This window comes from Theropithecus gelada, chromosome 1, assembly GCF_003255815.1.
Source record: "Theropithecus gelada isolate Dixy chromosome 1, Tgel_1.0, whole genome shotgun sequence".
Taxonomy (NCBI): domain Eukaryota; kingdom Metazoa; phylum Chordata; class Mammalia; order Primates; family Cercopithecidae; genus Theropithecus; species Theropithecus gelada.
In genome coordinates, this window is record NC_037668.1 from 221,903,407 (window position 1) to 221,927,908 (window position 24,502).

A 24,502-nucleotide genomic window follows, 5' to 3' on the forward strand; every position below is an offset into this window, starting at 1 on the left:
GAAAAACTGCATCCACATAACTTTTATTACAGTATATAATTATAATTTTTCTATTTTATTTTTAGTGATTTTTGTTAATCTCTTCCTTGCCTAATTTATAAATTAAACTTTATAATATGCATTTATTGATACAAAAATAGTGTCTATAGGGTTCAGTGTAAACCCCAACTTCAGGCATCCACTGGAGGGCTTGAAATGCATCCCCTGCAGATAAGTGGGAGCTACTGTACTTCACTAACCCTTGTGTCTCCCTTCAGGAAGGATCGTATGAATGCTCCATGGAAAATTACAATCAAACATCAACTGATTTCATCTTCTTGGGATTGTCCCCACCACCAAAAATTGGCCATTTCATCTTCATTCTCATTGATTTCATTTTCCTAATGGCTCTAATTGGAAACCTATCCATGATTCTTCTCATCTTCTTGGACATCCATCTCCACACACCCATGTATTTCCTACTTAGTCAGCTCTCCCTCATTGACCTAAATTACATCTCCACCATTGTTCCTAAGATGGTTTATGATTTTCTGTATGGAAACAAATCTATCTCCTTCATTGGATGTGGGATTCAGAGCTTCTTCTTCTTAACTTTAGCAGGTGCAGAAGCACTGCTCCTGACATCAATGGCCTACGATCGTTACGTGGCTATTTGTTTTCCTCTCCACTATCCTGCCCGTATGAGCAAAAGAGTGTGTGTGCTGATGATAACAGGATCTTGGATGATAGGCTCCGTCAACTCTTGTGCTCACACGGTATATGCACTCCGTATCCCATATTGCAAGTCCAGAGCCATCAATCATTTTTTCTGTGATGTTCCAGCTATGTTGACCCTAGCCTGCACGGATACCTGGGTCTATGAGTGCACAGTGTTTTTGAGCACCACCATCTTTCTTGTGTTTCCCTTCATGTGTATTGCGTGTTCCTATGGCCGGGTTCTCCTTGCTGTCTACCGCATGCACTCTGCAGAAGGGAGGAAGAAGGCCTATTCGACCTGCAGCACCCACCTCACTGTAGTGACTTTCTACTATGCACCCTTTGCTTATACCTATCTACGCCCAAGATCCCTGCGATCTCCAACAGAGGACAAGGTTCTGGCTGTCTTCTACACCATCCTCACCCCAATGCTCAACCCCATCATCTACAGCCTGAGAAACAAGGAGGTGATGGGGGCCCTGACACGAGTGATTCAGAGAATCTTTTCTGTGAAAATGTAGACATGCTTTCTGCCTTAGAGTCAAAGCTCTAGGTTCATATCAACTCAGCAGTGTACAGGAGTTAAGGAAAATATTATTACATGCCCATTGTGTCAAATGGAAATTTATCTAAAATATTTGTATTTTAATTTAGTCTTGACATTTCAATTGCATATTCTAAGACATCTATTTTGGTCTTGTATTTGTTTCTTATTATCAAAAGATAGATCATATATTCATTTTTTTTCCTAAAGTAATGATTTATTAAATGTTTACCTCAGGATAAATAATTATGTCTGGGGAGCAGTCTACTTGGCTTTAGATAAACAAGAGTTTCCCTATAAGAGGTTTTATACGGTTACCTTCTATAGAACCTCTTAGACTGTAGCTGACTTAGACTCAGTTGGGTGTCAAGTAGGTTATTGAAAACATTCCCAGTCACATCACAACACACTCTACGTTTTCCTCCTGAGTAGCCACTGGTATTCTCATGCAAGACATTCTCTGCTGTACAATTTTATTTCTACTTACTCTTCTCATAAATCAATGGGTCTATTTAGCGTGAGTTGGGATCATCTCCTCTGCTCCACTATTTTTATACATGTTTAGGCTTGTGCCCGAAAGGATCAACGTTATTTTCATAAAAGTTATCTGCTTAGGTCCTTTCTCTGAGTGAAAGGTCATGGCTCTCCAGAAGAGCCCATTCCTGAGAAATTCTTTAATATCTGAGGAGAGAAGGCAAGAAGGAAGGTAGAATGAGCAAGTAAGAAAAGCCCCGAATTATCCAAGTGACAGCAGTGGTGAATGACTGACATGCAGTTGGTCCTTGAACAACACAAATTTGAACTGTGCAGGTCCACTTACATGTGGCTTTTTTTCTGCCTCTGCCACTCCTGAGACTAGCAAGACCAACCTCTCTTCTTCTTCCTTCTACTCAGCCTACTCAATATAAGGACAACATGGATGAAGATCTTTATGACAAACTACATTCACAAAATAAGTAGTAAATATCCTTTCTCTTTCTGATGATTTTCTTAATAAGATTTTCCTTTTCTAGCTTACTCTACTGTAAGAATACAGTATATAATACATGTAAGATACCAAGTGTGAGTTAATTAAGTATTTATGTTATTTTTTAAGGCTTCCTGTCAACAGTAGGCTATCATTAGTTATGTTATGGGGGGAGTCTGAAGTTATATGCAGATACGTTTTATTTCAACTTCTATTTTAGGTATGAGAGTACATGTGGATATTTTTACATGGGAATATTGCATGTTCCTTAGAGTGTGGATCCTGTCACCTGGTAGTGAACATAGTACCCAATTAGTAGTTTTTAATCCCACCCCCTCCCTCTAGCAGTGCACAGTGTCTATTGTCACCATATTTATGTCCATGTGTGGGCCAATGCTAAGTTCCCACTTACAAGTGAGAACATTCTATATTTGGTTTGCTCTTACTTAGTCAATTTGCTTAGGATTATGGCCCCTAGCTCTGTCCATGTTGCTTGCAAACAGTGTGCTCTTGTTGTTTTTTATAGTTGTGTAGTGTTTCATGGTATATGTGTAGCATATTTTCTTATTCCAATTCACTATTGATGGGCACCTCAGTTGATTGTAGGTTTTTGCTGTTGTGAATAGTGCAGCAATGAGCATATGAATGCATGTGTCTTTTTGGTAGAATGATTTTGTGTGTGTGTGTGTGTGTGTGTGTGTACAGAGCACTGGAATTTCTGGGTCAAATGATATCTCTGTTTAAGTATTTTAAGAACTCTGCAGACTGCTTTCCATAGTGACTGGGCTAATTTACATTCCCACCAACAGCGTATAAGAATGCCCTTTTCTCTCCAGCTTCACCAGCATCTGGTGTTTTTTGTTTTATTTTAATTATAGCCATAGTTACTGGTGTAAAATGGTTTCTCATTGTGGCTCTGATTCGTATTTCTCTGATGATTGGTGATGCTGAGTACTGTTTCTTGTTTGTTGGCCACTTGTATGTCTTCACAGATGTGTCTTTCCATTGTTCATGTACTTTCTGCATTTTTTAATGGGGTTAATTTTATGCTTCTTGATTTATTTAACTTCCCTATAGATTGTGGACATTTAATCTTTGTCAGATGCATACTGTGCAAATATTATTTCCTCTTCTGTAGGTTGGCTGTTTCCTCATTGAGAGTTTTTTTCTGTACAGAAGCTCTTTCATTTAATTAGGTGTCTCTTGTCAATTTTATTTTGTTGCTATTGTTACTCCTCAGGTAGAGGAATAAGTGTATATGTTCTCTCATGGATATTGAAAGGTTTGCTCTCTGAGGCATGTCAAAAGAGAGTTCATATATATAAAGGATAGTAAATGGAATCTAGACTTCCTGCTGAACCAGGAGTACCATGCCTCTCATTTATTTATTTACATCATCATTGTAAGGGAGATATGGAATACGTAAGAAGTTTGTTGTATGCATGATACTTAGAGAAACAGATATGGGAGGTGAAAAAGTAGATATGATTTGGTCTTGATTCCTCAGTTAAGCCAACAAATTCCTGTGATGCTATTTGGACAGACACTGAATGACTGAATGGAGAGAGACAAAGAGATGAGAGAGAGAGAGAGAGAGAGAGAGGGAACTTGTCATGAAAGAGTTTGTAAAACCAATGGACATGCATTGGCACCTATAGGACCTAGTGATGGAGTGTGACTCAGAGCTGTGTAGAAAGGCTGTCTTCATTTCGTTAATGAACACAATGTGTGGCAGGGATGCAGGAATGTCTCTTATTCTCTTTGGCATCTTAAAGGTCTTGTATGTTTCAGATTTTGTGGCATGGAGCTTTCCTAGGGAGAATCCCAACCACAGTTGATTCCCATTTGGTCTCAGAAGCTGGGAAAAATCGGGAATGATTATGTTACTGTGACTGTAGCCTCCCAGTACAAGTCTTGGTTTCTCTTCTTTCTGTCCTTCAATCCAGACTGGCTTTCAGAAACACACACAGAAATACTACATGATCTCACTTATATTTTGGGTCTAAAAATAAGTGGAATAGATAGAAACAGAGAGGAAATTGGTGGTTACTAGCAGTGGGGAGGGAGAGAAAGAGTTTAGGTCAAATGGTACAAACTTGAAGTTATGCAGGATGAGTAAGTCTAGATAGCTAATGAAGACTATGGTTAATACTATTGTATTATATATTGAAATTTTGCTAAGACAGTGAGTTTTAAGTGTTCTTCGTATAAAAATCATAACTGGAACATGCTGTATAAGTTGAGTGTGGTAACCATTTCAATATGTATATGGATGTCAAACACCATGTTGTATATCTTTAATAAAATAAAACATTGTCTGGTACATCTTTAATAAAATCAACAATCATTCAGACTGGCTTGAATTGTTCCTGGAATTATCTAATTAAAATATATTTTGATGATGTCACTTTCCTTAGTATGGTATGTGATTCTCTCCATTGGCTAATTCCCTTCTACATCTGACTCTACCTGGAACTGAATGTTCTCTTCATGCTGAATTGAATGCAGTTCTCTGAACAAGTTTTGAAAAGCCAGTCCTCGTGACATTAGGTCCAATAGCTTGTTTCTTTAATGCATTGTTCTCTATTCTCATCAAGTTCTTTCACTGCATGAATCCCCAACACTCCCTTTTCTCAGTGTAAACATCAGGTACCATCTACACAAGGAAGCATGCTGAATGTGCTTGTTCCACATTATCTTCCTATTACACTCTCATGCATCCCACTATTTCTAATAATAACATGAGTCAACAAGATGTATTGCAACAATCTCTTTTCTCTATGGCTCCACAGACTATCTGTTACCATCAGTGGCTTGCTCTTTTCCTCTTCACATGCCCAGATGTTGCACTTGAGTACCTGTTCTACATTCAACCTCTTCATAGCTCAAAGCATGTTTACTTATTCTCAGCCCATTGAATTTTCACGTAATAATTAAAGTCAGCCTGCAAAGTGTTTACAGAAAAAATTTTTGTGTTTCAGTGTGATTTTGTACAATCTAGAGCATAATTAGTGGATTAATAAAATATTTTCTGAGTCAGATCTCTTGATTCATTAATGAGACATATTTTACTATACATATGTCTATTTATGAAGAGCAGAAACCTATCCACATCTCAGTCAATATTCATCAGAATGGTTTTTTGTTTTTTTGTAATTCCTCTAGAATTTATTTTTTGTTTACTTTTTTGAGACGTGATGTCATTGTGTTGCCCAGGCTGGTCCCTGTCACCAGGTCCTCACTTCCCTTAATTGCTTCTTTAGATATCACCTTTAATTTTAGGAAACTTCAAGTTTTCTATTTAGAATGTTTTCCATTTAGAATGTTTTCCAGATCCTGAATTACAATGGATCCATTGACGCAGTGGGTCTGCAGAGCTTGTCTGAGAAACTGACTCAGTGGAGGATGCAGCAGCTTCATCTCCCTGTTTCATGACTTCACCACTCACTTCTCCACCTATCAGCAATCCCCACACTTTAGCTCATCAGGCATCTGAACTCCTTAAAAACGCCATCCCCAAGCCTCTCCAGAGGCTGATTTGAGGCATCCTTCCTCTTCCTCCTTCAGCTGACCTATGATTGTTAAACTTTCTCTGCTCAACTCCCACTGTTTTGGTCAGCTACCACTCCATGGACCATTGAACCCTGTGGGGCTGAAATAATCCTCCTGCCTCAGTCTCCCCATAGGTGCAATGACAGGCCTGTGCCACTGTCTCCCGCTCTTTTACAAACATTTAACATAAATGGTTATCACCTGAATCTTGTATCTTTGGGACGTAGAATGGGACTTCTTTTCCAAATTGATAAATACGATTATGCATTTAAAGATCTATGCGATTTAATGAATAGTTCAAATGCACTGAACACAGACATCTTAAAATCTAAAATTAAAGCTCAGTTTTATTTACATTCCTTTTTCTAAACTCTTCTTTCAGAATAAAGCAAGTGTGGCCTACTCTAGGGAGTTCTGGGTATTTCAGGAGTAAGTTGCTGACTTGTATCCCCCATATTTGCATACATGACCCTTGTGGGTAGTTGAGAGGTAAACCTAAACGTCTTTCTTTTTTACAGAAATTCCCTTGAAGTCTGTCTTCCCACATCAGATGAGGATTCTTACCTCATCTTTCAGCACAAATAGGTTTTGTCTTCTGTCTTTTGAAGATGTGAAAACAGTTCCCTGCTTGCACTAGACATGGCATCTACCATTATGTTAACAGCCAAGGTTTTAAACTTGACAAAAAAATTCTTCAGCTTTTCAAATGCAGGAATATTGAAACATCTGTATATTTAACAGATGTATATTTGTGTGTGTGTGTGTGTGTGTGTATGTGTATATATATATATACACTGTATATTTACTTTCAGGAAAATGTCATTTCCAAGAATGTACACCAACTACCCTGTCTGGATTGCTATACAGCATATACATGCATTAATATATCAAATTGGCTGGTCTGAGTGCAGTGGTGTTTACAACTAATTGATCACAACCAGTTACAGGTTTCTTGGTTCCTTCTCCACTCCCACTGCTTCATCTGACTAGCCTATACATATCAAAATATATATCACAACAAATATAAATAAAAATAAATATCAAAATGTGTCAAATAATTTATTAAATACATGTGGAAAAACTCAAATACTTTTAACATTCAAAAAAATTAAAATGAATGAATACCTCTTTTCCCATATAGGTGGTATAATTTATTCATTTACTAGAAACAAGAAATTTGAGAACATTTAAGGCACTCTACTGAATAAAAATTTATTCAATTACTAAATATTTTCTAAATATTAATAAAACAAAGAGAGTAGTAACATCATTTTATCATCTGATTTAACAGGAGAAAATCACTTTATAATTTAATGAGCATTTCCAAATGAAACAAAACAATTTGAACGTGTATAATACCTAAAATATGTTAAAAGATAACTCCCATGTATGTGATAGCTTAATAATTTCTACTTATGTATTTTTATTAAATTAACCTTATTCTATTTTAGTGGTTTAAATCTTATTGCCAATATAAATCAAAGTGAGAAAGAAACTAATGAATGCAGACACATTGTTACTGTTGATGCCTGAATAACAACATTCAAACTATAGGGTTTCATAAAGTTTAGAAACAAAAACAAATTTGAAATAATGTGAATAAATATGCTTGTTTCTTTCTTCACTGTGTTTACCCTTGACATGCCTTGAAACATCTAAAAACATGATCAGAACTCATTTCTGAACCTTGGACTAAGGCCATCTTCTGTTATTAGTGACTTAGCCTAAAATGTCCAAAGTCTCAGTGGACAGTCCCCAGTGAATACCAGCAAAACAACTGTTAATCTCATTCTCCAGGTAAAGAAGGACAGGATGCGTGATCGCTACTGAATCCCCATGAAGGTCTCTGAAATCTCATGTGTAGGGATGATGAGTGAATATATACATTTCTTTAAAAAATATTCTTAATGCTTACTCAGAAAAATGACTTTGTTCCTATGATGACTGTAGGACTGCCGTCAGCTAAGCAAGGCATGAGTGTTTGAAAATGAGGAAATAATAAAGGTACTAATTATAATTGTATTTTTAAATTTTTATTGATCACAGGGAAGAAGGGACTCTGGCAATTCTATGTTTCAGACATAGAATTGAGGTGAATTTCAGCACGAGTGACTGTGCTTTCTGTAACACCATTCAGCAGACATCTTGGAGTATGAAATGCAGACAACCAAAAGTGGTTTTGCAGCCAGTTCATAAATGTGTTATCTGGAGGGGAAGGGAAATGATGGTCAATGGAAGAGATAGGGATAAATGATACTAGACTATGCTTTTATGGGATCCAGTGAAACTAAATAACCCATATTCACAATAATTATTGTAGGTGGCAACGTTTCCTCATTCCTGCCTGGCTGGTGATTTTTTTTTCATTTGATTTATTTTGCCCTGAATGATCAGTGATTATGTGACGCTCATTATAAACGTATCACTGCTTCTCACTTTGTATTTTACCTTATTTGAATCCAGTCTGTCTAATGAAATACCTGGAAAGTACTAGTGTTGTTTTTGCATAAACATGTTAAAAGAGCATTAAATAAAGGCACAATAAGAATGGTTGAAATTGCCAGTCTCTAGTGCAATGATATATTTTCTTAAAAGAAGGACCTTCTTCTGGAAATAAATAATGAAGGTAACCACATGATTAGTAACTGTGCTATGGGTATCCAGATTTTGTTTTTACACCCAATTTGTGCCAAATTGTAGTGCTTTGTGCTTTTAATTTTTACAATGTATTAATTTTTTCTTTCGGTACATAATGTAAAGTTCCAGTGAAATAATATAAATATCTGCCTTAACAACCACTCAAAGTTTTTGTGAGAAGCAAATGAGAAGAGTATGTGGAAACAATGTGAAGGCTATATTATTCTACAGTCATAGTGGATAACAAGTGTGTGAATGTAAGTGATAGTGATTATCTTGATGGTGAGGGCAATGGTAATGAGGAAAATGCTGAAACCTGCAGCTTCAGTGATACACCCAGTCAAGACACATTCACTAGCTCACAGACAGCTCCCGGAAACCCATGGATTCTTCTCCCTGTTGTAATTATAAAATACAGGATCAGATATTCATCAACAAAAGCTTACATTTCTAGTAATTGTAAGAGATAGAATTTTATTTAGTTTGAAATGGAGTCTCTGTCCCTTGAATTTACCCAGTGAAGCAGAGTAAGCACACCCTCATTCCAAAACTACAGTCAAAGGATATACTTTCATAATCAGTTTCCATATATCCATGAAAATGTCTGTCTACCTAATTACCTGTGCATCTATCTGTGAGAGCTGATGCACTGTTGTGGGCCTCACTGCAGGTTGTGACTTGGAAGCCCACATACACACAAGCAAATATTCACTTTACATTCTTTACTCCTTTACAGCTTAAATAGTTATGGTTCTCCAACTTCATACCCTTCTCAACAATTACAAATACACATTGCATAAATATGAATAAGATCAGTTATTCCTAAGTCAGTTATATACAACATTATGTACTCTGTCTCTTCTTAGGAGAATCCATTGTGGAGGAACTTGAAGGAAGGAGGAATCTCCTTCAGGATTCCATGTCAGGATGCTGTGGAGAGCTGTCCTTGTCTAGACCCCAGAGGACACTCTTCTGTGTCATCTGATTGACATTCGAGACAAGTGTTATCAATATGAAATAATTCTTACTATAGACATGCAGGTTCAGGTACAGACAGCTTGTGTTAAGGAATTAAGACTGACTCATGGAGGCAATGACTTCACTGCCCTTTCAGTGAAACTGATGCTGCTTCCGGTTTTACCATTTCCCAGCCCTATGTGTTAGTAGGGAGATCACTTTCTGGAACTTTCAAAGATTCAGAACTTTAGGATATTACAGATATCACTTCAGAAGAAAGAAAGTAATCCAGATTCTGGAAAATCCCATGACGAGTGTCTTGGATTTTGCAGACTTTTAAAAGTTCAATCTGATTTCTTATAAAACTTCTAGGAAAGCCAACGTGTGCCCCTGCCTTCCTAGCTTGCTTTTCTTTTCTTTTCTTTTCTTTCTTTCTTCTTTATTCTTTCTTTCTATTTTTTTTTTGTAAATCCAGTTTTCTGCACCTATGCAAATGATCCTGTCAATTTTAAGGAGACCAGACTTATTTTGTGGATGAATAATGGTTTTTCTGTTTGATCAAAGTTGAGGAAAGTATAGGAAGGAAAATCTGTGCCTCAGTGGAAAACTGCAGTATCTAGACTCAAGAAGACCATCCTCCTTGGTTCCCAACTTGGTCACAAGGTCACTGCACGGTCATGAGTAACTCTCTTCAAATCCTGTGATTCCGTGATTCTTCCATGTGATAAGTAGACTATAGGTGAACAATCTTTGTCTTCTGTGAATATATGAATCACTAAAATTAGGCTACTTTCTTCATCTTACTTTCAATTCTAAATTGAAGGATAGGAAAGAGATTCATGCAATGCAATGACGTTTTTGACTTCAAAATTAGTAATAGGTACTTTATTTGAAACTTGGGCAGCGTTTGGAGAATTGTAATTATTATGCTGAATATGTTCATCCTCAACATGATTTACACAGGAGTTTATACGGGTGTTTTTCTGTAACTGAATTCTTCCAGTAGGGAAACTTGTACACTGGGAACAAGATAGAAAATGTCTTTCATTTAGAGTTTCTGAGAAACCAATTTTCTGTGAAGATATGTAACTGTTGCCAGGTGAAGTGAAAGTACATTAAAAACAGGTGATATGAGGAAACAGAAGAAGAATTGTAATGAGTAAAGTTTAATCATTAAAATAATCCTAGTTGTTGTTTTAAATTTTTATATTTTCTCAATTATTTACCACTTATATGGAGTTTTTAATTTAATAAATTTACCGTTTTTTCTTTTCTTTTTGTTTTGGGTGATTAAAAAGTGAGCCGCCCTTATTTCAGATTTACTGCCAAAAATTTTTGAGGGATGAACGACACCACACATTTTTAAAAGATTTACATTAATGTATGTTTATTTATGTAGGTGTGCCATTTACTCATAGGTTTGTGTGTGTGTATATACATATGCATATATGTATGTGTGTTTGTGGATCTAGAGAAGTTTACTGAAAATCTCTGAATCTCAGTTTTGTCATCTATAAAATATGAATGGTGATACCAATCTGAAGAGGTATTTTGATGAACTCCAAAAGAATCAAGGAATGAATCCTGTGACGTTCCAGGTGCCAATGTGTGAAGAGAGTGCATGAAAGTTCATGCCTCCCTCCTTCCTTTCATGTGAGACGCAGTTCAGGTTTAAGGTTTGTGGTTCCTACTGACTCTGAAATCTTGACCAGAACTTTTTCTGCTTGTTCTTTCCTCCTGTGTATTATTTCAGTAACGTTGACCCCTGCATACTGAATGTTTAGTGAAAAGAAAGTAAAAGCAAGTAAAGATGTTTCTTAGTTTGCTTAAAAAAAAGATGTTTCTTAGTTTGCCTTCCTTATAGCTATTTCTGTAAATAAAAAAATAAAAGGGTCAGAAATAATCAATTTGGATTTTATTTTTACATAAGAAAAAATATCTTCTTCACATTATTGAAACGGGAACATCATGGCTGAGGCTGCTTTCCTGTCAGGAACCAGCTTCTAATTTTATTTGAATAATATTATGTAATAGGGCATTAGAATATTAGAACCCTGGAACATGGATAATAAAAAGATGATACATTGGCAGTCATAAAACATGGCATTAACTATTAGATCTGATGTGTCATTTATTAAGCTATTTTTTGTTCTTTTTTCCTCTGTTTAAAATTAGGATAATGTAAACTATCTCTTGGACAGTTTGTCATAGAAAGCCCTACGTAAAATACAAATGATACAAATGTTTGAAATGTAAATTGGATTAACAATTTCAAATATTACCTCTTCTACTTACCAATAATTAACCAATAATATAAATTCTATAGTATTGGTTTTGTATATAGTATTGGATTTGTCTTAATGCCAATCTCCTATTGATTACAAATGACATTTATGAAAACAATTTTCTCTTCTAAATTTTTTTTTCAAAAATTACCAATATCATAAAATACCTGAAAATAAATTGCTCTGCAGAGGCTTAAAAACCTGCCAAGATTTTTAAAAAATGTATTTGCAAATCCTAATTGGAATAGTTTCAGTACATTTAAGTGATTTTTTGTTAGGGTAAATATACATAACAGAAACACAGTTTTAACTGTTTTAAGTGTAGAGTTCTGTGTCATTAAGTACATATATTGTTGTGCAACCATCACTACCATGAACCTGTCTCCAAAACAATTTCATTGTCTCCAACTCACACATTGTTCTTGTCAAACAATTACTCTCCTTCTCTTCCTTCCCCCCATCCTCTGGGGTCCAACATACCACTTTCCGTCCATGAATTTCACTACTGTGGGTACTTCATGTAGGTGAATTCGCACAATATTTGTCTTTCTGTGACAGGCTTATTTCACTTCGCATAATGTATTCCAGCTTCATCCATGTTGTAGCATGTGTCAAAATTTGTGCTGTTTTAAATACTGTATACAGGCCGGGCGCAGTGGCTCACGCCTGTAATCCCAGCACTTTGGGAGGCCAAAGTGGGCGGATCACGAGGTCAGGAAATCGAGACCATCCTGGCTAACACGGTGAAACCCCGTCTCTACTAAAAATACAGAAAATTATCGGGGCGTGGTGGCGGCGCCTGTAGTCCCAGCTACTCGGGAGGCGGAGGCAGGAGAATGGCGGGAACCCGGGAGGCGGAGCTTGCAGTGAGCCAAGATGGCGCCGCTCACTCCAGCCTGGGCCACAGAGCGAGACTCCGTCTCAAAAAAAAAAAAAAAAAAAAAAAAAAAGAATTATGGTGGATTTCCTTCTTTTCCATTGTTTGGAACAGTTTCAGAAGAAATTGTACCAGCTCCACTTTGTACCTCTGATAGAAGTCAGCTATAATCCATCGGAACCCGGGCCTTTTCTTTGGTTGGTAGGCTATTTGTTATTGCCTCAATTTCAGAACTTGTTATTGGTCTATTCGGGGATTGAAATTCTGCGGACAAGGACGAATTTCTGTACTTCACTTACCCTTGTGTCTCCCTTCAGGAAGGATCATGTGAAAGCCCCATGGAAAATTACAATCAAACATCAACTGATTTCATCTTGTTGGGGTTGTTCCCACCATCAAGAATTGGCCTTTTTCTCTTCATTCTCATTGTCCTCATTTTCCTGATGGCTCTAATTGGAAACCTATCCATGATTCTTCTCATCTTCTTGGACACCCATCTCCACACACCCATGTATTTCCTACTTAGTCAGCTCTCCCTCATTGACCTAAATTACATCTCCACCATTGTTCCTAAGATGGCTTCTGATTTTCTGCATGGAAACAAGTCTATCTCCTTCACTGGCTGTGTGATTTAGAGTTTCTTCTTCACGACTTTAGCCGTTGTAGAAGCGCTACTCCTGACATCAATGGCCTATGATGGTTACATTGCTATTTGCTTTCCTCTTCACTATCTCATCCGCATGAGCAAAAGAGTGTGTGTGCTGATGATAACAGGATCTTGGATCATAGGCTCTATCAATGCTTGTGCTCACACTGTATATATTCTCCATATTCCTTATTGCCAATCCAGGGCCATCAATCATTTCTTCTGTGATGTCCCAGCCATGGTGACTCTGGCCTGCACGGACACCTGGGTCTATGAGGGCACAGTGTTTTTGAGCACCACCATCTTTCTGGTGTTTCCCTTCATTGGTATTTCATGTTCCTATGGCCGGGTTCTTCTTGCTGTCTACCGCATGAAATCTGCAGAAGGGAGGAAGAAGGCCTACCTGACCTGCAGCACCCACCTCACTGTAGTAACTTTCTACTATGCACCTTTTGTCTACACCTATCTACGTCCGAGATCCCTGCGATCTCCAACAGAGGACAAGGTTCTGGCTGTTTTCTACACCATCCTCACCCCAATGCTCAACCCCATCATCTACAGCCTGAGAAACAAGGAGGTGATGGGGGCCCTGACACGAGTGAGCCAGAGACTCTGCTCTGTGAAAATGTAGACACACTTTCTGCCTAAGGTCTCAGGGCTCAGATACACATCCATTCAGCAGTGTATAGTAATTAAAATATTGTTTCATTCCTAGACTGCAGGAGCAAAAAGTAATCAACAGAAGAAAAAACCTCACTGATTTCTGTACGAAATTGTTTTACAAAGATGTATATAATTCTAAACAACCTTTTTCTTCATCACATTTTTCCCATAATTTTTGAAAGCACATACTTTTGCCAAAATATTGTCAATGAGAATGTTTGTTTTTAGTTATACAGAAATGGAAGTGAAATTTCTCTAACTGAAGTTGGCACTTAGTATAGCAATTCTATTATTGTCAATTTATTTTCCAGCAATTTTAAATTTACCTTTTTATGTCTAAAACAAACAAACAAAAAAGTCTCTTGACTTGGTGGATCCAATTGAAAACTGTAAAATGTCTTTCTTATTTAGACACTTAATGTACCAGTTACTGTTTCTTTCAACCTAGGGAAGTTATTTTTACACAATTTAGCAGAGAGCTCAACAGGGATTCTTAAGTCCTGATACCACTCTGGATGGCCTATGACAAGTTTATGTGTTTTATAGGGGAATTAATCCCAGGAAATGATTTAACATCATGTATATTGTAGGTCAACAAGGACTGGAATGTGCCAGAAGTAATAAAAATGGTTACATTTAGGTCTTTAACCCATTTTGAGTTGATTTTGGTATGGTATAAGGATTGGGAGTTTAGTTTCATTTTTCTGCTTAAAAATATCCAGTTTTCCCTGCACAGTATATTGAAGACACTGTCTGCTTCCCAAATGAACATTCTTGGCTCTGTTGTCAAAAATCAGTTGACCACATCAGGCACAGAAAGATTTTGCATGTTGTCACTCATCTGTGGGAGCTAAAATTCTTAAAAATGGAACTAGTGGAAATAGAGAATAGACTGATGGTCACCAGAGAGCGGGAAGGGTGCTGGGGAGGGGTGATAAAGTGGGGATGATTAATAGTTGCAAAAATATAATTAGATATAATGAATAAGAGCCAGTAATTAGTAGCACAACAGAGTGACTATAGTAAACAATAAATTATTGTAGAATTTATTGTACATCTTAAAGAATAACTGAAAGTGTGGAATTGGAATGTTCTCAACACAAAGAAATAATACATATTTGAGGTGCTGGTTACCCCAGTTACCCCGATTTGATCATTACGCATTGTATGCCTTTATCTAAACATCACATACACTCCACAATTCTATATTACTATTATAGTAATTAACAATAAAAAAATCAGTTAGCTGTAGATGTGTGGATTTATTTCTGGGTTCTCTGTTCTGTTTCATTGTTCTATGCGTCTTTTCTACACCGGTACCATTCTGTTTTGGTTATTCCATGTTTGTAGTATAGTTTGAAGTTTGGTGCTGTTATGCCTCCAGGTTTGTTCTTTTTGTTCAAGGTTGCTTTAACTATTTGGGGTCTTTTATAGTTCCATACAAATCTTAGAATGTTTTTTACTGTTTGTGTGCAGAATGTCATTGGTGTTTTGATAGACATTGCATTGAATCTGTAGTTTGGTCATTTAAATAATATTAATTCTTTCGATCCATGAGCATTGGATGTCTTCCCATTTGTTTGTATTCCTCTTCATTTTCTTTCACCAGTGTTTTGTACAAATCATTCTAGTGTTCTCTTCCATGACTACAGTTAACAGTAAAGTATTACATAGTTAAAATTATTTCAATGCTCTTTAAACGTCATTTCTATTTCAAAACCTGTGGATATTTGGTTTACAATGTTGTAGCAGTTAAAACATATATTTTGAACTTGTTTTATGAATCAGAGTAAGTCTTCGTTGTGCTTTGTTGCAATGAGCAGCATATATTTTTATTTTGTGATGATTTACGAACAAAGTTTACTGCCTAAGCTTCTTGCCATTTCCTGTCCTGAACTCAGTCAGATAGGTCATAATCCATGAATACAACAGAGATGGGCTCTGGGGCAGAGGGAAAATAGCCCTCCCATCCGCGATCACTTGCTCCTGCCATGGAGAGCACCTCCTCTCTTCCCTGTTAGGGATGCTTGTATCCAACTGTCATCTGTGACACTGTTTGTGTCATCACTACCAATCTGAGCCCGGTCATACTCTAGCCACTGCTTGGGGTCCTGTGGTGCTGTGAAATATTGCAAGATGTGTGTGTGTGTGTGTGTGTGTCTGTGTGTCTGTGTGCACGTGCGTGTGCGCGCATAAGAATGCCAGGCCAGTTGCCTCATGTGGGTGTTGCCTGAGCCCACTTGTGTAGTCACTGCTACTGAACCAAAACTGTGTGCAAACGCTGCCAACCTCTCCAGCTCCTCTGTCACATGCATACTTCAAGATGAAATGATTAAAAATTCCAGTAATAACAGCAGAGCATGAAACCAGGCATGGAGCCCTTTGAGTGTGGGACCCTGTGCACGGGTCCATGAGGCCAGTCCCAAGAAGGATGGAAAGAGTGAACATGAAGTGAATGAGATCATGCAGCCTAGGATAGTGGTGGGAATGTACGATGGTCTGAGTGTTTGTATCCTCCCCAAATCCATATGCTTACATCTTAACCCTCAATGTGATAGTATTAGGAGTTGGGGCCCATTGGGAAATGATTAGGTCATGAGGGTAGCACCCTCTTGAGTAAGATGAATGCCTTTCTAAAGGAGGCTTGAGAGAGCTTGTTTGTGCCATCTGCCATGTGAGGTCACAGCAGACGATTCCAACTATGGTGTCATACAAGCCACCATCTATGAACCAGAAAGCAAGATTTCTCCAGACACTGAATCTTCAGTTACTTTGTCTTAAACTTCCCAGGTTCCACAACTCTGAGAATACATTTCTCTTGCTTATAGGTTACCTCATTTAAGATACAATTGTTATAGCAGATTGAATACACTAAGATGGAATGTCTGCTGTTTTTATTATTTATTATTATTGGAAAGAACCTGAGGGAGGACTGAATTAAGCAGAGGTGCCCAGTTCAGACCCTTTATCCATTTCAGGTGGTAGTGATTCATGGAGGGAATCAGGAGACCTGGCTCTGTGATTTTCTGTGACGTACCATGGCCTTGGGGAAATCATTCCATCTCTCTGAAATTAGTTTACTGAAAAACAATATGGATGCCTTGTACCTTATCAGTAAATGGCATCATTGAAATCACTCCTACTGACATTCCTGTATAAGCAATGGTAATCCTATTTTTCATGCCAATGACTCTGGTGGTGGAGATGAAGAGGTCACCAGTGAATACTGAGCCTTCCAAGGCTATCATAAATGACTTTTCAAAATTCTTTTATGCCAGGAGGCTCTGGCTCAGGAAAGCAATAAGCTAGTCCCCTTTGACGTGGTGTCTGTACTCAGAGGCCACTCCTTTCCCCTTACAGTCATTAAGAAGAACAACATAAAATGAAGTCAAATTATTCAAATCTACTGTCATTTCTTGGGGGCTGCACCGGGGGTGGTGGAGAATGAAAGAACACACACAAAGACAAAGACACACAGAGAACATGGCGGCCGCACTCAGAGCCTCCGCCTCACTTTATTTATACTCCATAAACCTCACGTCAGCAGAAAGAATGCAATGCAAAACAAACTTTCTTTTCCCACATGTAACCTTCTACTCAGTACCTTGTTTCTATATTCTTTCTTATCTACCCGCCTTCTTGGCGCCTACGGGAGTTCATTAAAAGTTCAGTTGGAGATACTGTCCTTGAGCCCTATCTATTCTCAGCATACTGTTTTCAAAGGCCCCTGCAGTCATTTACTACATTGTTTATGAGCATGTATCCAGATAATTTTGAAGGTTGGACAATAGTTCCTCTTGGTGGGGAAGTTAGAATTCTTTACCTCACAGCATTCTTGGTTCATTGTTAATTTTGCCTCTGCCTTGTTTTAGCCATTTTTCTTTCCATCCAAATGTTATGCTATAGTTATTATTTTGCACTACATGGTCGTTCTTTAATTATTTCCTGTCTTGGAAATAGAAGATGCAAATTTTATAGCACATGGTATCTATCTGGATTTCATAACATACACTGTGTGCAATTAGAAATATCTTATGTATTCCATTAGCAAAGTTTGATTTATGGAAAGGGACATGAGTACTCTTTCTACTTTGAAGGATGAGTATATTTCTCATTAAAACAAATTGTGGTTCAGTAGTGAAATAATTAGAGTAAAGTAAAGGAATGAGTGGCGTACCATCCACAAATATGCTGACTTGGCATATTTATTAGTTTGAACTGAAAACATTGGAGAAATTTTGGTTAACATGAGAAGAAAAGATTATCTGAGCTGTCTTTTTCTGCATGCAGCAAGCTATAAAGGTTCATACAGGAATCTTTGGTACATTCTTATACTCTTCTGGTACCCTCCCTCTATCACAGTAGAAAATAGCACTTAAACCAGAGCCTGGGAATTGGAGGAATGCGGTGGACCTAAGTAAATAAACTTTAAAAATTAACCCTTAATTTCCACTAGCTTTACACCCCCATATACCTCCTAGTGATAGCCCTAGAATTTATGGCTTCAAGTCAGTTTCTCTATTCTTTGGCGTTTTCTATAATTTATCATTCTTTGTCTAAAAGTATAAAAATATCTCGCATTGATCACTTATTTGGACTTCACACTCTTGTGAAGATTCACATGTGCATGTAATGTTAATAAAACTTACATGCTTTTTCCTCATTAATCTGTGTTGTATCAATTTGTTTCCTAGACTTGGGCAAAAAGCTCATATAGGAGATGAAATGAGTGATCTCTCATGTTTCTACAGAAGTAACAATTAACTTCCTTTTGTACTTACAAAGAGGCTTAGACTCCCACAAAATAATAGTGGGAGACTTTAACACACCACTGTCAATATTAGAGAGATTGTTCAGACAGAAAATTAACAACAATATTCAGGACTGTAACTCAGCTCTCGACCAAGCAGACCTAATAGGCATCTACAGAACTATCCACTCCAAATCAATAGAATATATATTCTTCTTAGCAACACATCACCCTTGTTCTAAAATTGACCACATAATTGGAAGTCAAACACTCCTCAGCAAATGCAAAAGATTGGAAATCATAACAAACAGTCTCTCAGACCACAGTGCAATCAAATTAGAACTCAGGATTAAGAAACTCACTCAAAACCACACAACTACATGGAAACTGAACAACCTGCTCCTCAATGACTACTGGGTAAATAATGAAATTAAGGCAGGAATAAATAAGTTGTTTGAAGCCAATGAGAACAAAGACTCAATGTATCAGAATCTCTGGGACACAGCTAATGCAGTGTTTAGAGGAAAATGTATTGCACTAAATGCCCACGTCAGAAAGCAGGAAAAATCTAAAATAGACACACTAACATCACAATTAAAGCAAACAGAGAATCAAGCACAAACAAATTCAAAAGCTAGCAGAAGACAAGAAATATCTAAGAGCAGAGGGGATAGAGACTCAAAAAACCTTTCAAACCATCAGTGAATCCAGGAGCTGGTTTTTTGAAAAGATTAATAAAATAGACTGCTAGTCAGATTAATAAAGAAGAAAAGAGAGAAGAACAAAATAGACAGTAAAAAATGATAAAGGGGATATCACCACTGATCCCACAGAAATACCAACTATCATCAGAGAACACTATAAAGACCTCTACACAAATAAACTAGAAAATCTAGAAGAAATGGGCAAATTCCTGGACAGATATACTCTCTGAAATCTAAACTAGGAAGAATTCGAATCCCTGAACAAAACAATAACAAGTTCTGAAATTAAGGCAGTAATTAATAGCGTAATAACCAAAAAAAGCCCAGGACCAGATGGATTCACAGCTGAATTCTACCAGAGGTACAAAGTGGAGCTGGTACCATTCCTTCTGAAACAATTTCAAACAATAGAAAAAGAGGAACTCCTCCCCTTTATGAGGACAGCATCATCCAATACCAAAACCTGTCAGAGACAAAACAGAAAAAGAAAATTTCAGGCCAATATTCTTAATGAATATTGATGCGAAAATACTCAATAAAATACTGGCAAACCGAATCCAACAGCATATTACAAAACTTATCCATCACGATCAAGTTCGCTTCACCCCTGGAACGCAAGGATGGTTCAACCTAAGCAAATCAATAAACGTAATGCATCACATAAACAGAACTAATGACAAAACCATATGATTATCTCTATAGGTGCAGAAAAAAAACCTTCAATAAAATTCAACACTCCAGCATGCTAAAAACTCTCACTAAACTGGATATTCATAGAACTTATCTCAAAATATTAAGAGCTATTCATGACAAACCCACAACCAATACGATACTGAATGGGCAAAAGGTGGAAGCATTCCCTATGAAAACCGGCACAAGACAAGGATACCCTCTCTCACCACTCCTATTCAACATAGTATTGGAAGTACTGGGCAAGGCAATCAGGCAAGAGAAAGAAATAAAGTGTATTCAAATAGGAAGAGAGGAAGTCAAATTGTCTTTGTTTGCAGATGACATGATTGTATATTTAGGGAACCCCATAGTCTCAGCCCAAAATCTGTTTGTTATGATTTCTGTCTTTTGCATTTGCTGAGGAGTGTTTTACTTCCAATTATGTGGTCAGTTTAAGAATAAGTGCAATGTAGTGCTGAGAAGAATGTGTATTCTGTTGATTTGGGGTGGAGAGTTCAGTAGATTTCTTTTTATTATTATTATTTTCTTTTTTATTATTTTTTATTATACTTTAAATTCTAGGGTACATTTGCACTACATGCAAGTTTTGTTACATATGCATACATGTGCCATGTTGGTGTGCTGCACCCATTAACTCATCATTTACATTAGGTATATCTCCTAATGCTATCACTCTCCACTCCCCTCACCCCATGACAGGCCCCGGTGTGTGATGTTCCCCTTTCTGTGTCCGACTGTTCTCATTGTTCAGTTCCCACCTATGAGTGAGAACATGCGGTGTTTGGTTTTCTATTAGGTCTTCTTGGTGCAGAACTGAGCTCTAGTCCTAAATATCCTTGTGAATTTTCTGTCTCATTGCTCTCTCTAATAGTGACAGTGGGGTGTTAAAATCTCCCGTTATTATTGTGTGGGAGTCTAAGTCTCTTAGTAGGTCTCTAAGAACTTACTTTATAAATATGGGTGCTCCTGTATTGGGTGCCTATATGTTTAGAATAGTTAGCTCTTCTTGTTGTATTGATTCCTTTACCACTACGTAATGCCCTTCTTTGTCTCTTTTGCTCTTTGTTGGTTTAAAGTCTACTTTATCAGAGACTAGGATTGCAACTCCTGCTTTTTTTTTTACTTTCCATTTGCTTAGTAAGTCTTCTTCCATCCCTTTATTTTGAGCCTATGGGTGTCTTTGCATGTGAGATGGGTCTCCTGAATACAGCACACCATTGAGTCTTGACTCTTTATCCAATTTGCCAGTCTATGTTTTTGAATTGGGGAATTTAGCCCATTTACATTTAAGGTTAATATTGTTGTGTGTGAATTTGATCCTGTCATTATGATGCTATTTGGTTACTTTGTCTGTTAGTTGATGCAGTTTCTTCATAGTGTCGATGGTCTTTACAATTTGGTATGTTTTTGCAGTGGCTGGTACTGGTTGTTTCATTCCATGTTTAGTGCTTCCTTCAGGAACTCTTGTAAGGTAGGCCTGGTGGTGACAAAATCTCACAGCATTTGCCTGTCTGTAAAGGATTTTTTCTCCTTCACATATGAAGCTTAGTTTGGCTGGAGAACTTCATGAAGTTTTCTTGCTGTGTTTTTCAGCTTCATCAGGTGGTTTATGTTCTTCTCTAAACTGGTTACTCTAGTTATCAATTCCTCTAACCTTTTTTCAAGGTTTTTAGCTGTTGCTAAAAAGTCAGGAACCCTGAATGGAGGGACCGGCTGGAGCTACAGCAAAGGAACATAAATTGTGAAGATTTCATGGACATTTACCAGTTCCCAAATAATACTTTCATAATTTATTATGCCTGTCTTACTTTAATCTCTTAATCCTGTTATCTTTGTAAACTGAGGATGTATGTCACCTCAGGACCACTATGACAATTGTGTTAACTGTACAAATTGATTGTAAAACATGTGCGTTTGAACAATATGAAATCAGTGCACCTTGAAAAAGAACAGAATAACAGCGATTTTCAGGGAACAAGGGAAGACAACCATAAGTTCTGACTGCCTGCAGGGTCAGGCAAAGTAAAGACATATATTTCTTCTTGCAGAGAGCCTATAAACAGATGTGCAAGTAGGGAAGATATCTCTAAATTCTTTTCCTAGCAAAAATATTAATATCCTGGGGGAAGGATCCTGGGGGAAGGATATATTCTTTTCCTAGCAAGAAATATTAATATCCTGGGGGAAGGAATGCATTCCTGGGGGGAGGTCTATAAATGGCCGCTCTGGTAGTGTCTATCTTATGTGGTTGAGATAAGGACTGAAATACTCCCTGGTCTCCTGAAGTACCCTCAGGCTTACCAGGGTGGGTAAAAACCCCACCTTGGTAATTTTGCGGTCAGACCAGTTCTCTGCTCTCAAACCCTGATTTCTGTTATTGAAGATGTTTATCAAGACAATACGTTCACCACTGAACATAGACCCTTATCAGTAATTCCGCTTTTGCCCTTTGCCTTGTGATCTTTCCTTTTGCCCTTTGCTTTGTGATCTTTGTTCTCCTTTTTGCCCTTTGAAACATATGATCTTGTGACCTACTCCCTGTTCTTGCACCCCCTCCCCTTTTGAAATCCTTAATAAAACTTGCTGGTTTGGTGGCTCAGGTGGGCACCACAGTCCTACCGATATGTGATGTCACCCCTGGTGACCCAGCTGTAAAATTCCTCTCTCTGTGCTCTTTCCCTTATGGAAAATAGAAAGAACCTACATTGAAATATTAGGGGCGGGTCCCCCCGATACTTAGCTTCCTTGCATTGGGTTAGAATATTTTCCTTTAGCTTGGAGGAGTTTGTTATTACCCACCTTCTGAAACCTACTTTTGTCCATTTGTGGAACTCATTCTCTGTCCTGCTTTGGTCCCTTGCTGGTGACGAGTTGTGATCCTTTGGAGGAGAAGCAGCATTCTGGTTTTTAGAATTTTCAGGCTTTTTGTACTGGTTTCTCTGCATCTACATGGATTTATCTACTTTTGTTCTTTGATGTTGGTGACCTTTGGTTGGGGTTTCTGAGTGTACGTCCTTCCTGTGGATGTTGATGTTGATGCTATTCCTTTCTGTTTGTTAGTTTTCCTTCTAACCGTCAGGCTCCTCTGCTGCAGGTCTGCTGGAGTTTGCTGGAGGTCCACTCCAGACCCTGTTTGCCTGAGAATCACCCATGGAGACTGCAGAACAGCAAAGATTGCTGCCTATTCCTTTCTCAGGAAACTTTGTCCCAGAGGGGCACCCACCAGATGCCAGCTGGAGCTCTCCTGTATGAGGTGTCTGTCAACCCAACTGGGAGGTGTGTCTCCGTCTGGAGACACAAGAGTCAGGGACCCATTTGAGGAGGCAGTCTGACCCTTAGCAGAGCTAGAATGCTGTGCTGGGAGATCCACTGCAGAGAGCTGGGAGACAGGGATGTTTAAATTTACTGAAGCTGCACCCACAGCCGCCCTTCCCCGCCAGGTGCTCTATGTCAACTTCTCTTTTAGATATGTGCATACATGTGCAGATATGTTAGATGGGAATATTGCTTGTTGCTTAGATTTAGAACCTGTCACCCTGGTAATGAATGTGGTACCCAATTGGTAGTTTTTAATCCCACCCCCTATCCTCTAGCAGTGCACGATGTCTCTTGTTACCATATTTATATACACGTGTGGTTATATGCTTAGTTCCCAGTTACAAGTGAAAACATTCAACACTGGGTTCACTATCGCTGAGTCAATTTGCTTAGAATTATGGCCTCCAACTCCATCTATTTCACTTGCACAGACCATGCTCTCATGCTTTTGTTTTATAGCTGTATTGTATTTCATGTTGTATATGTACCATATTTTCTTTATATAAGTCACTCTTGATGGGCACATAGGTTGGCAGTATGTCTTCGCTATTATGAATAGTGCAACAATGAGCATATAAATGCATGTGTCTTTTTGGTAGAATGATTTTGTGTGTGAGTGTGTGTGTGTGTGTGAGTGTCTCTGTGTGTGTGTGTGTGTGTGTGTGTGTGTGTACTGAGCACTGGAATTTCCTGGTCAAAAGGAATCTCTGTTTAAGTTTTTTGAGAAATCTACAGACTGTTTTCCATACTGGCTGGACTAATTTACATTCCTATCAACAGCGTATAAGAATTCCCTTTGGTCTGTAGCTTCACCTGTATCTGCTCTTTTTGACTTTTTAGTAATATTCATTCTGACTGCTATAAAATAGTATCTCATTGTGGTTTTGTTTTGCATTTCTCTGATGATTTGTTATGCTGAATATTTTTTCCTATGTTTGTTGACAACTTGTATGTCTTCTTCAGCAATGTGTCTGTTCATGTACTTTGTCCATTTTTAATAGGGTCATTTGTTTTTTGCTTGTAGGTGTATTCAACTTCCGTATAGATTATGGACATTACATCTTTGTCATATGCATAGTTTGCAAATATTACTTCCTATTCTGTAGGTTGGCTGTTTCCTCTCTTGACAGTTTCTTTTGCTGTGCAGAAGCTCTTTCATTTCATTAGGTCCCACTTGTCAATTCTGTTTTGTTGCCACTGCTTTTGGAGACTT

General features: G+C 37.8%; 1 protein-coding gene and 1 pseudogene across 1 annotated transcript; both read left to right on the top strand.

Moving 5' to 3' along the window:
- Positions 1–188: 188 nt before the first annotated feature.
- LOC112607805 (olfactory receptor 2L2) lies at positions 189–1,308 on the top strand. Its single transcript, XM_025358955.1, has one exon. It carries the CDS (start codon positions 279–281, stop codon positions 1,215–1,217), a length of 939 nt encoding a protein of 312 aa, XP_025214740.1. The 5' UTR covers positions 189–278; the 3' UTR covers positions 1,218–1,308.
- Positions 1,309–12,853: 11,545 nt separating this feature from the next.
- On the top strand, positions 12,854–13,792 carry LOC112610375 (annotated as a pseudogene).
- The last annotated feature ends 10,710 nt before the right edge of the window (positions 13,793–24,502 follow it).

Coding starts and splice junctions, on each gene's coding strand:
- LOC112607805 (XM_025358955.1), top strand. CDS start 279: ATGGAAAATTACAATCAAACATCAACTGATTTCATCTTCTTGGGATTG.